The sequence below is a fragment of the Colobus angolensis genome, unplaced genomic scaffold, assembly GCF_000951035.1.
Source record: "Colobus angolensis palliatus isolate OR3802 unplaced genomic scaffold, Cang.pa_1.0 Scaffold82, whole genome shotgun sequence".
Lineage (NCBI taxonomy): Eukaryota > Metazoa > Chordata > Mammalia > Primates > Cercopithecidae > Colobus > Colobus angolensis.
Genome location: NW_012122043.1, coordinates 4,534,382 through 4,547,188, shown reverse-complemented (window position 1 = coordinate 4,547,188; position 12,807 = coordinate 4,534,382). Strand labels below are relative to the sequence as shown.

The following is a 12,807-nucleotide window of genomic DNA, read 5'->3' as shown; positions in this document are numbered from 1 at the left end:
TATGGTGGTGTGCACCTGTGGTCACAGCTACTCTGGAGGCTAAGGTGGGAGGATGGCTTGAGCCCAGGAGGCCGAGGTTCCAGTGAGCCACTGCACTCTAGCCTGGGTGACAGAGCAAGACTCTGTTTCAAACAAATTAACATAATGATAATAATAAATGGCATGACGTCTATCCATAGCTATAGTAACATCTACCTCCCAAAGCTGTAATATTATCCCAAGGTGTAACGCAGACACTCAGAGGGAAGCAGAGAAGACCAGCATTCCCACAGGGGACTCAGCCAACAGCAAAGGAAGGAGCTTCCACAGTTCTGCTCCTGCAACCCAGCACAGCTGCCCCCACACCCAGGTGCTCAATACAAAAGTACGGACCCCAGGGTTGGAGGCTGATGGGATGAAGGTGGCTTGTGAGCCACAGGCTAACCTATTCTGGCTGTTCCCCTCCTCTCCCTGTTGTGCCACGGGCCACAGCCCACAGCCTCCCAACCCTGCCCCATCACAGAGACCCAGAGTGGGAACAAAGACTCCACACACCAGGCCTGGGTGAAAGGCAGAGTCCAGCCTGTAGAACGGTCCTCCCCCTCGGAAAGAGGAGATAAACCCGGGCCCGGGGGAGAGGGGTTTGGAGGAAGGGAGGCCCTGGCTTTCATCTGAAAGCTGCCGGCAGTAGGATGGCCCCTGAGGGGCCAGGCAGAGGACCAGTAGTAGAGTGAGACATACAGGCCTTCCCCGCAAGCAAAGACCCCCAACCTGGCCTGGGACTCCCCGGCAAACCCAGCTTTGTTCACCCCACTGACCCTGGTAGGGCCCCTGAAGAGAGGGCGGGCAATTGGGACAGCCAGGGCAGGCGTGACGGGACGCTCGGACCCTGGCTTGATGGAATGAAAGGAACTAGGGCCTCGCCCCTCAATGTCGGGGCCTCCATCCCCCTCACCTGTAAAATACAGAATGCCCAGCACCACCCTGAGGCTCCAAGGACCCCACACATCGCCCCCCACCCCCACCCAAGGAAGGTGGGGGCTCTGTGGGTCCAGCTCTCTGTGGGCTGAGCACGTCCAAGCACGTCTCAATGAATCCAAAGCACCCTCCCACCCTCCAACCACGCATCTCAGAGTCTCTCAGCCCTGCTTGCACTCACCCAGTGAGTGCCTTTGGGCGCTGGCTCCTGCAGGCTCTGCTAGGGTGGCAGCACAGAGTCCTTCTGTACAAGGCCCTGTAGCAAATACTTTAGGTTTTACTGGCCACGGGGGTCACTGCTGCACCACTCAACACTGCTGCCGTTTTAGAGTGAAGAGAGGAGGAATAGCAAGAATATCATTTACAGAGGGTAAGTACCTGAACAGGTAGAGCTTTGTCTCCACAGAACCTTATGCACAAAACAAGCAGAACAGCCAGAGAGCCACGGTGTACAGACCTCCGTCTCAGAGCGAGATCCATCCCCAGTCCAATTTACCTGGCCTGACACCTGCTGCCTCTCTCTGCTTCTTGAATACCAGTCACCAGGTGCAAAGCTCTCAACATCCAGGCCCAGTGAGGCCCTCATCTGTGTTCTCTATTCTCAGCTGAGGCCACCCTCAGGCCAGCCTTGGCACTTTGATGTATTTTTAAAGGAAGCCAAGTCCAGTATCAGGACTTGCGGGGTGAGGGGTGCAGATCTCCCTGCTAATGGAGACGAGGATTGCACTGCCCACCCCAGGGCAACCTTGACTCTCTCCCCAGGGTCCCCGTCTGCAGACAGCCTCTCACCATCACTCTGGCCGTTCTCACCACTAGCTCTGGGAGTTGGACCAGGCAGACCCCTGCCGATCCCCCTGTATCCCCTGGGGATCCTTCAGGAACCACCCCCACCCCCGAGGAAATGGAAGGGCTCCCTAATAGCTAACACCATGTGCCACATTTTGCAATTGTGTTTCTGTGTTTGGTGCATCTGTTTAGCTGGTTATAGAATCCTCCCCACCTAACGCAGGCCTGGAAAAGGGTTCGTGCTCAACAGATGCCTGTTAGATGAGTAAACGAATGAGTCCATTTGGAGATGGGCAGCTTATCCATGTCAGAGTCCGAATTTGAAACCAAGGCTCTGATTCCGCACATGTTCCCCCAGGGGGCATTGGCATAAAGAACACGCTGGCTTTCCCCATTTCAGGTGAATACTGGGTTTCACTGCCTAGGCAGGCTGTGCCCACAGCAGGATGGGAAGGAGGCCAGCAGCCTGCAGATGCCCCATACGGTCACTCCTGAGCTTCATGACAGGTTAGCCTTTTTAAGAAACACAGCGAGAAGGTCTCCCTCCCCACTCACCCCCAACAAGGATCCTCCCACCCCCAATCCAGGCCAAGCTGGTAAAGCAAGTCCAGCGGGAAGGAAGATGCTGTTGGGGTAAATAAAGCAAGGGAACAGTGTTAGCAGGAGGGTGGCCGGGGTGGTGGGAGAAGACAGCTGGTTTAGGCCGCTGAGGGGCCAGAGCCCAGGAGGCTTCATCCGGGCTCTCCCTTCCACCAGCATAATCCCTCACACCCAACCCAACCCTTTGGGGCCAGAGGTCCTGCCCCAGAATCTCCACCCCCTGCAGACTCCAGCTGAGCTGAAATCTCACCCAGAGCCAAGGGTGCTTCCTGTCTTTGTAGATTCTGCGGCGGCGCTCATGGACCTCACTCCCTCCCCTCACGCACTGGACACAGGCAGCTCAAGGCCCCAGGACAGCATGGGGATTCCTAGGTGGGCATTATCCCCACCTGCCCCAGGTGTGAGTCAGCAGCCCAGACTTCTGCACTGAAGACCAGCAAAGGGGTGCTCTGCTCTCACTTACAGCCCACCGTAGGCAGGATATTCTTGAAGTCATTCTTCACGTACCGAAGAGCCAAGCTGGACTTACCCACGGAGCCACTTCCCAGGAGAACCAGCTTGAACGCACCGGGCTGGCTGGGGGCAGCCTTGGGCTGGGGGGTCCTGTGTGCCTGTGCCATGCCCTGCAAAGAATCACAACCGCCTGAAGCAGGTGGAACATCTGAGCCACATCAACTCAGCAAGCTCAGCCCCGGGGCTGCTTCCTGGTCAGGAGCAGATGGTCCGAAACAGAGCTCCAAACTCAGAGGCCACCTGGGTCCACACTCCTGCTCCCCTCTGCACCCCATACCCCATCTCCCCATCTGCAGTTTTTAGGTCCATTTTTACGTCTGTGGTAAGGAACAAAAGGAGTTTTGCTTGGAAAGCTCCGGGCACAGGTCACTGCAGACCCTGAAAAGCAATGATTACATGTGGAGGTCTTAGGTCTTATTGTTCACCTTCCATTACTTTGAATTTTTACAAGTCTATTACTTGTCCCCAAAGTATCTAATGCACAGAAAGGTAAAAAGCATCTGAGCATTTCTTGGGTGGTTGTTCATGGATTAAAGTTGGTGTTTCAGAAAAAATCTACCTAAAAAAAGTTGGTGTCTCAATGATCTCAAAACATCATAGACACATTCCTATTGTGTCTAAAGCCTCGGAACCCACAGTGGTACGCCCCAGAGAAAACCAACTTTGTGACCAAAATAAATGTGGGTGACCCCTGCATCTTTTTTCGTTACAAAAACTCTCATGTACACACCACAATAGAGAGAACAGTCTGATGGGCCCATGGACCCACCTCCCTCTTCCCCAGTAATCAGCTCAGCCATTCATGTCACTCACACTCCCAAACCTCCCCCTAGCAGGTTAGTGTAAAGCAGATCCCAGGCATCCCATCCTCTGCAAATCTCAGTGCAGATACAGGCATTTTTTTCTTTGCAGTTCATGTGTTGAAGAAATCAGGTTGTCTTACAGATTTCCAGTATGGATGTTGCTGATTGCACCTCTGTGTTATTGAATGGAGTCCTCTGAACTTTGTATTTTTGATACGTGGTGGTTCAGGATATAAGTCTGATTAGATACAGGCTATTTTTTGGCAAGATTGCCATGAGAGTGTGTGTGCACTTCCTGCAGAAGGCAAATAATGTCCAGTTGTCTCTCTGTGATGTTGGCAGTCACTGAAGACCATTACTTCGAACCGCTCTTTCACTAAAGGGTTGCAAAATGGTGACATTCTGATAATGTTCTAATGTTATCACTTGATGTTTGTTTATTATCTAGGAAGAGAAGCTCTCCACAATCAATATGAAACCCATCGGGGGCAGCTGGTCCTCTGATCAGAGTCTCATCTCCCTCCCTCACCACTGTGGGCAAGGGGGAGGCTCCCTAAAGAGGGAAGGGGAGGAATTTTGAAAAGGAAAGAAGAAAAAGCAGGAGTGGTTGGAAGCAATCCACATGCCCTCACTGCCCCCAGTAAGGAGCCACGGCCACAGACTGGTCTGGTCTGCCCTGCAGGGATAAGAGGAGAAGTAATCAAGTTTGAAATCTGTCTTGAAACAAATACGATGGGTATCTAGGGATACCAAGAAGATCGTTCTAGACAGAAAGCGACTGGAGAGTCACAGAGTCCTTAACAGGAGGGTTTAGGGCTCTCTACCCATCAGAGAAGAAGGAGGAGGGTTTAGGGCTCTCTACCCATCAGAGAAGAAGGGCTCCACATAGTAGACTTGGGTGGTTATCCCAAACATGCCTGGAAACCCATCTTAGATGGAAATACTCAAGTTTCACCATCAAGTATGACGCTGGCTTCAGAGACAGATAAAAAACATAACATTAAGTTTTCCATCTGTGTTTCTTAAAAAAAAAAAAGAAAGAAAGAAAGAAAAAAGAAAAGCTCTTCAGGTGATCTCAGTATGCAGCCAAGACTAGGAGTCACTGCTAGAATTCTGTTTTCCTTGGAGCTGGGAACAGTGTCTAGCACATAGTAAGTACTCAATAAATACCTAAGAAATGAATGAATGAGGCCAAGCACAAAGAGCACATAACACAGCACCTGTGCTTTGAAATATCTTCCTGGATTGAGGATGATTTCTTGGGGCCGGCTATGGTTTGCATGGATCCTCCAAAAAGCAGATTTGAAAACTTAGTCCCCAGTGCAACCATGCTGGGAGGTGGGGCCTAACAGAAGGTGGTTGGGTCATGAGGACTCTGCTCTCATTAATCCATGCCCAGATTAACACTGCTGCAGTCTTGCACGTCCACGAGCCTGCATGTTCTCTTGTCCTTTCACCTTCCACTGTGGGATGACACAGCAAGAAGGCCCCAACAGATGTAGACCCCTTGGCCTTGGACTTCCCAGCCTCCAGAACCATAAGAAACAAATCTTTGTTCTGTATACATTTCTGTCTCGGGAATTCTGTCAAAGCAGCACAGACTAAGACAGCACCTGAGGCAAAGTGAGAGTGCCTGGGGTGGGAACTCAGTCCATCAGATGATCCGCTCAAGTCAGCTGGGGACAGGCTCTCAGAGGTCAGGCCGCAGCCCAGACTCTCCACCCTTTGGTGGAAGGGGGAAATGTAGTGGGGGTGGGGTGAGGGAACAAACGCTACTCAATGGCTACAGTGTACACTGCTCAAGTATTGGGTGCAAAAAAAATCTCAGATATCACTGAAGAACATATCCATGTAACCAAATACCACCTGTTCCCCCAAAATCTATTGAAATAAAAAATAATTAAAAATAAACAAAAATACCCCTTCAAGTTCTCTTTGCTATTTATTTGTACAGGTTAATAAAACCTTTCCTAAGTCAAAAAAAATCTGTGGCCCAAAACTTGTCTGAATTAACTGAAACAGGTGGACTCTGAAGGAATGCACTGTGACTACTGGGATGCCGGCGTCTCATTCCTTTGACAATGATATGTCTCTTTAATAAGGTTATTTTATTTTGGGGCTGGGCGCAGTAGCTCATGCCTGTAATGGCACTTTGAGAAGCCGAGGTGGGTGGATCACTTGTGGTCAGGAGTTGGAAACCAGCCTGTCCAACACAGTGAGACCCCAACTCTACTAAAAATACAAAAATTAGCTGGGTGTGGTGGCGCATGCCTGTAATCCCAGCTACTCGGGAGGCTGAGGCAGGAAAATCGCTTGAACCCAGGAGGCAGAGGTTGCAGTGAGCCAAGATCTCACCATTACACTCCAGCCTGGGCAACAGAGCAAGACTCCATCTCAAAAAAAAAAAAAAAAAAAAAAAAGTTATTTTACTATCAACATACAAGTGTCAATATAAATAAACTACCCATAACTCCACCCCCTTAATACAACCACAAAAGGTGTTTCTGCCTACTTCTAGCTTTTTTCTATGACTCCTAAAAACAAACCAAAACCCATGGCTTTAATATAAAACTATTATATATGTAAAAAATACTTAAATGTAATACCAAAGGCAGTCTCACATTGCTTCAAAATCATGTTTAGTGGACACATAACATTTCTACAACTATCTCAACTTGCTGAACCATTTTCCTAATACTGGATTTTTACTTAGTTTTAATTTTTTCTCTGTAATAAGACTACAGTAAACATTTTCTTATACAACTTTTTGTGTGACTGAGTGTTGTAAGCTTTCAATAATGAAAGGCTGGAGCCTTCTGTCCAAAGAGAAAATTGAAAGTGTGGCGCCTGACCCCCACCTCCAGAATTTAATCAGGATGGGGTTATTAGTAGCCAAAGACGTTATTAGGTTATTGAAGACAAAGATGTTTTCAGGAACACCATATTCAAGATTGGAGCTTCTCTAGTAATCTTAACCTGGGACTTTTTCATTTCTTGTACCTCCCTTCCACTAAAGGGAAAAAAAAGGAGAGCAAATCCCAAATCAGTCTTTTTTGTGGGGAAGGGGCCATTCCAGGGAAGGGTCTGGTTGATGAGTCTATTGCCAGCTGCGCTCCTGTGTCACCCTTGCCTGGGCCTCTGAAGAATATTGAGATTATGAGAGGTACACCAGTACATTGCATTCAGAATGCAGCCATTTGATACAGAAAGAAAACAAAATGTAGATTGTAAAAAGGAGTTTACAAGAAAACTTGACAAGCTTCCTAGATATCACTGGGTATTAAATTGGGGATTCTGACGTCATTTGAAATGGATTCCCTGAAGAGTTCTTCTTATAACCAGAAGTTTGTTTTTTGTTTGTTTATTTTGTTTTTTCAAGACCTTAAAACTGGAACTTTCCCGAAGAAAAATTCAAATAAGAATCTCCTGGGAATCCAACCTAGTGAGCCATCAGAAATCTGAACCAGGAAGTCTTCGCCCCAGCTTTGTCCTTTGATTACACACATACGGGCACATGCACAGACACAAACAAATACAGACATGCGTACAAACATGTGAGCACACATACAGACACACAGAGACACACACACAGAGAAGCAGACACACACACACAGAGGCAGACACTCTGCAAAGTGCACAGAGGTTCAAACAATGACTCACCTGTTCCCCAGGCCCGGTCACTTGCAGGGAGCTGAAGAGCCTATCATCACCAGTCCACAGCGTTGCTACCTGTCTCCCCTTTCTCTTCTCTCTGGCCCAGGGGAAGGTTTGCTTCCCTCCACAGGCAGGACAGAAGGAGCCTCTACTCCAGTGGAAAACAGCCTCAGAGCAGAGGTCAAGAGCAGCAGCCTTGGACCAGGGCAGTGCCCGCTGGCCCCCAGCCCCAAGGTCAAGCCTCTTCTCCTCCCAAAAGATTTCAGGGCAAAGTCCACAGTGGTCATGTGGTCACCTGGGGCAGAGCAGGAGGCTGGATCACAAGCAGGTGACTCAGCAGGAGAGTGGACCACAAAGCAGGTGACCGGGGAGCACCTGTGCGCTGCCGGAAGTCACATTCCAGTCCTGCGTTTGCTGGCACCCAACTGGAGCCCGTTGTTCAGCTTTGTTCCGGGGTTTCACTTCCGGGGTCTCACTTTGGCACGGAATGCTTTTCTTGGCTCCTTCCTTGAAGCTGTGTTGAATCTTTGTTGCACTTGAAGAACCAACAGCCCAGAAGAGAAAAGAATATTTCGGTCAAATGAATTAATTCCTCCCACTGTCAGCTGGAAGCCAACCCTGGCTGAGCCCTACACTAGACCCACAGGCAACTCAGTGTGAGCCAGTCCAGGAGCAGACCCTGGGCTGATGCCACCTGAGGGCAGGGTGGACGTGGCCTCCGGGGACATGGGAGACTCCAGGTGCAGGAAACAGGGAGGTGGACTTCCTCCTGGTCTTCCCAAATTCTTCAGGAGACTCTAGTCAGGAAGTTTCTGACTTGGTGGTAACGTAAGAGTCTCCTCCAGGTAAGATTTCCAGAGCCTCTGAGTACGGCTGGGGTACCAGGGTTGGGCCTGAGGCTGAGGAGACGGAAATCTGTTGCCATGAACATTACTCCACACAGCCAGTATATGGGAAACCAGCTTGCTTTGTCCTCCAAAATCACCCTAACTTCTAGTTTGGGTCCCATCCCATGGGGCTGCCGGGAAATAAGCTCTGCCATCACAGTGGTTCCTCCGCCCTGTGGGAGTCAGGGGCTCTTATGCTGGAGGGGGGACACCGGCCTGGGCTTCTGCTGAGGCTCTGCCCCTCACCCCTGCAGGATGGACTAGTCAGTCCTAACACAGGACCAGTGTTGCTCTGCCACGTCCAAGCCTCCTCTGGGATTCTTCCTCCATGCAATCACTTCCCCTGGGGCGTGGCCACCTCCCTGGAAGCTGCCAGCATGCTCGGCTGGGCCCCAGCACTCTGGAGACTTGAGAATCTCTCTTTTTGAATGAGTCCTTATCCTCTACCCCCAGGCTGGTAACCAAAGGTCTAGGGGTGGTGACGTGCTGGGAATGGTATAACTCGTGAGATGGAGGCTAAATGTGGAGACACGTGAATATGCTTCTCTTCTCCCAAATTCCCTTGAAAAATCCACCTTCCTGCAGGGTTGGGGGAGTGCAGAATGGGAGGAAGATACAAATACCAATTTTATAGCAAGAATGCAAAAAGAGGCCAGCGCGGTGGCTCAGGCCTATAATTCCAGCACTTTGTAAGGTTGAGTTGGGTGGATCACTGAGGTCAGGAGTTCAAGACCAGCCTGACCAACATGGAGAAACCCCATCTCTACTAAAAATACAAAAAATTAGCCGGGTGTGGTGGCATGTGTCTATGATCCTAGCTGAGGCAGGAGACTTGCTTGAACCTGGGAGGCAGAAGTTGCAGTGAGCTGAGATTGTGCCACTGCACACCAGCCTGGGCAAAAGAGTGAAACTGTCTCAAAAAGTAAAAATTAAACAATAAAATTAAAAAGACGAAATGGTTAAGAACCAGCTTTTTACTCCCAAAATGGGAGGTTTGTGCCTACAGTCAGATGGGAGGTTTGTGCCTACAGTCAGACAGCAGGTTTGAAAGCCAGACCTTGTTCTAGAGAAAGGAGTTTTGGAATCTGCTAAGCTCAATTGTGATTATGTAACAGCCCATGGATCATGTTGAGGGGGGTCCCAACTCCCTAGAAGGAGGAAACCCCTAGAAGACCTCAGGCCAGTCCCCAAACAGCACCGAGCTGTGCCAGGCGGCATCCCCAGCCACCCCTTGAGCAATGCACATGTGTAAGATCACAGAAGTGACTGGTGAGGGTGCAGAGAGGCCCTGAGAGCCAGGACAAGACAGTGGAAGGAGACGCCAAGATAGGCAGGCTCAGGAGCTGGTGCAGGCAGGGCCAAGGTGCCTCAGAGGCTGGCGGTCCAGGCAGGCATTTCCAGCAGAGACCACGGGGAAGCAAGGACCTCTCACATGTCCAAGGACAACACATCCCCTCCCCACACTGCCACGAAGTCCCCGGCCACACTCCCAACCCAGGCACCAGTGTCCACATGAGAGAGGGGCAAGGCGGCGGCAGCCGGGAGAAGCAGCGTTTTACCTGGTGATCCTTTATGTTACTGTAGGACAGCAAATCTACAGGGTTGGATGGACTGAAATTTAAAATCCCCCCTCTCCTCTGTTTCCCACTACATCAAGCCCCTGGAGAAGATCTCTTTCATTAACATGAGGTAAAACACATGAAGAAAGTCTGTGACTTGTGGCAGGGGACAGGGCATGGAGCTTCTGCAGCGCGGAGAAGAGAGCCCTGTGTTCACGGTGGCTCTCACCATGGCCTGGGGTAAAACCAGCAGAACCCCTCTAACATTCCTGGGTGGACAGGGTCAATGCCTGTGTAGTTATCTTTGGACGTGTAACACATACCCAGTGACTCGGCGGCTTAGAATAACATGCATTTATGGCCTCACAGCTCCCGTGGCCAGGAGTCGGGGCACGGCCTCGCTGCGTCTTCTGCTCAGGTTCCCACAGGCTGCAGTCAAGGCACTGGCCAGGCTGGGGTCTTTCTAGAGTTCAGGGTCCTCTTCTGAGCCCCCATGTTTGTTGGCAGAATTCAGTTCCCTCAGTAGGCTGAGGTCCCCATTCCTGCTGGGGTCAGTGGGCAGCTGCTCTCAGCCCTTCAAGGCCCCTCACACAGGGCAGCTTTCTTTCTCAAGGCCAGCAAGAGATGCTCTCTGACTTCTAGAGCCTCTTTTAAAGGGCTCACCTGATTGGGGTGGGCTCCCACAGCACAATCTCCCTTTTGCTCGACTCACAGTCAACTGATGAATGACCCTAATTACATCTGCAAAATCCCTTCACGTTCACCATGTAATATAACCTGATCTCAGGAGCGACACCATCCTAGTCACAGCCCTGTGCACACTCAAGTGGAGAGACATGTGCACCAAGGGCTTGGAATCCTGGGGCCCATCCCAGAGTCCATTGCCCACAGGGCCTGAGTCAAAGCTCACACAAGGGAGGCCCTCCCAGCCCAGGTGACTTTGCAGCCCACTGGCACACTGCTGGCGGGTGGCAGGGGACCCACTGCCGGAGCCCATTTCCTGCTTGGTCAGTGTGGCAGGGCCCGGTGCTCATGCTGATCTCAAGCAACCTGACACCCTCCTCATGAAGGCCCAACGGTACAGTGAAAGGCCAGAACCCAGATACTCAAGAGGGTCTGGGGGCTCACAGCTTCCCCTCCTGCACAGAGGTCATCTGGGAGCAACCTGCCAGATCCTCCCTCAAGAAACAGTCTCCTCCTCCCAACACCAGTTTACTCACCTCCAAATCAGGGGGCTGGGCCAGATGGTTCTAAACCTCCCTCCGCTTCCAGCCTCTGTGATCGATCACTCTGTGCACCGAGGGCCATCCGGCATGAGCAGGAAGCTTGCGGTGCACGCGTGTAAATCAGAAGGTGCATTCCCGTGGGGCCGTGGGAATCCAGTGTGCGCAGGAAGCCTGCGGTGCGCTTGTGTAAATCAGAAGGTGCATTTCTGTGGGGACATGGGACGTCAAGCTCAGACACAAACCCCCAGGAAGGCGGGTCAGGACTCACCATCCAGACAGTATCCATAAGGCCACGTAGACGTGGTATCGTGCACAATCATCATTGCTTGTAGTAGAAATTAGGCAAAATGGAACATAAGCAATTTACTTACAGGACCAGAATTAATATGATTTTAACACACACCAATTTTTAAATTTTTCTCTAGGCATTTTATCAACTTGTCTGTGTTACCATTGATAGGGAGAATATTCTCAATGCCACTTACACAGGCCACGTATGCAGGCATGCATACTTTCTCCTTCCAAAACGTGCCAAGTGATATCATTGTGGAGCTGGACGGGCCCCCTGGGTGGATGTGGCCTGAGTGCCCGTCCAGTGGCTGAAGAATCTCTGCAGCTCTCCTGCCACCTGATGTCTCGGGTCCTGCTCAAATATCGACAGTGACGGGATTTTCTCTGAGACAGTTTATCCCATGTGGGTTCCTTTCTAGCCAAGTCAGTCCTTTGTAACTTTCCACCCTATACTGCCCCGGGGTTGCGTGGAGAGCCAGGCTACTGCTGCATAAACATTTCTGAGCTGTTGAAGCAGCTCTCAGGGCTTGCAGCAGGCATTGTAAACGGCCTGCCCCAGATCCATGCCCTCCTTGTTCCTTACGAGGAGGTCCCCACTGTGGTTCAGGTTGTTAACGCATTCGTATCTTCTTTCTTGCAGAAGTGACCAGGTGACCCCACTCTGGCCAGGGAACCATGGGCCGAAGTCCTCAGGGGATTTGTGGGGAAGCCGCGCCCCCCTCCTCCTTGGGGTTTTCTTGCAGAGCTGCTGTGAAGAATCAAACTCAGCTGTGATAATTATCCGAGGTCAGCTCTTCCAGAATGTCCTTATCTCCTAAGGCCTTTGAGATAAGCAGGAATTGCGGTGTCTGCCTTGCCTCCAAACCTTTATCCTTGCTTATCTCAGTGGAAAATTCCAGCAGGGATTTCTGAACACCAAGTTAAATTCCTCCACTCAACAATCAGTTTGGCGCATGGCTGCCCGCCAGGCTGGGCAGAGCAGAGGGGAGCCAAAGGAATAAACCCAAGTCCTGCCCCCAGGTGCCCAGAGTCTGGTGGGGATAGGACAGTTGCCTGCAGAGCAAGAGGCTGTTGCCCGGGTTCACGCAAGCCAGAGAGGCTGACCTACCTGCCCAGAGGCAGGGGAAGAATCCAGAGAACCTCTCCTAGGAAGAAATGTTGGCACAGACACGAGAAACCCATGTGGCAGCCAAGAGGAGGGAGAGCATCCTGGGCCCCGGAATGCCAGGGGCAGATGTGCACTGGGAGGTGCGGGGCTGGGGACCATCAGTGAGCACAGGGTCTGGGTAGGCTGCGGGAGGGGTGAGAGCGGAGAGACAGCCAAGCCGGGTTATGGGAGGCCCTGCCTAGTTCTGTAGACTAGGATTAGAAACATAACAAAAACGGGCTGAGCACGGTGGCTCACACCTGTAATCCACTTTGGAAGGCTGAGCCCAGTGGATCACCTGAGGTTGAGAGTTCAAGACCAACCTGGCCAACATGGTGAAACCCCATCTCTACTAAAAATACAAAAATTAGCTGGGCATGGTGG

At 51.1% G+C, this 12,807-nt stretch overlaps 1 protein-coding gene across 2 annotated transcripts in view; it reads right to left on the bottom strand.

Annotated features, from left to right (window-relative positions):
* Positions 1-7,636, bottom strand: part of RAB17 (RAB17, member RAS oncogene family) — a 17,211-nt gene extending 9,575 nt beyond the window's left edge. The window contains exons 1-2 of one of the 2 annotated variants that reach the window (XM_011929605.1): positions 7,320-7,636; positions 2,807-2,966 (exon numbers count right to left, since the gene is read on the bottom strand). In XM_011929605.1, the coding sequence (XP_011784995.1) occupies positions 2,807-2,963 (157 nt within the window). In that variant the 5' untranslated portion in view covers positions 2,964-2,966; positions 7,320-7,636. The remainder of the gene's footprint in view (positions 1-2,806; positions 2,967-7,319) is intronic. The other variant, XM_011929606.1, reaches the window with a different exon arrangement.
* Positions 7,637-12,807: the final 5,171 nt, after the last annotated feature.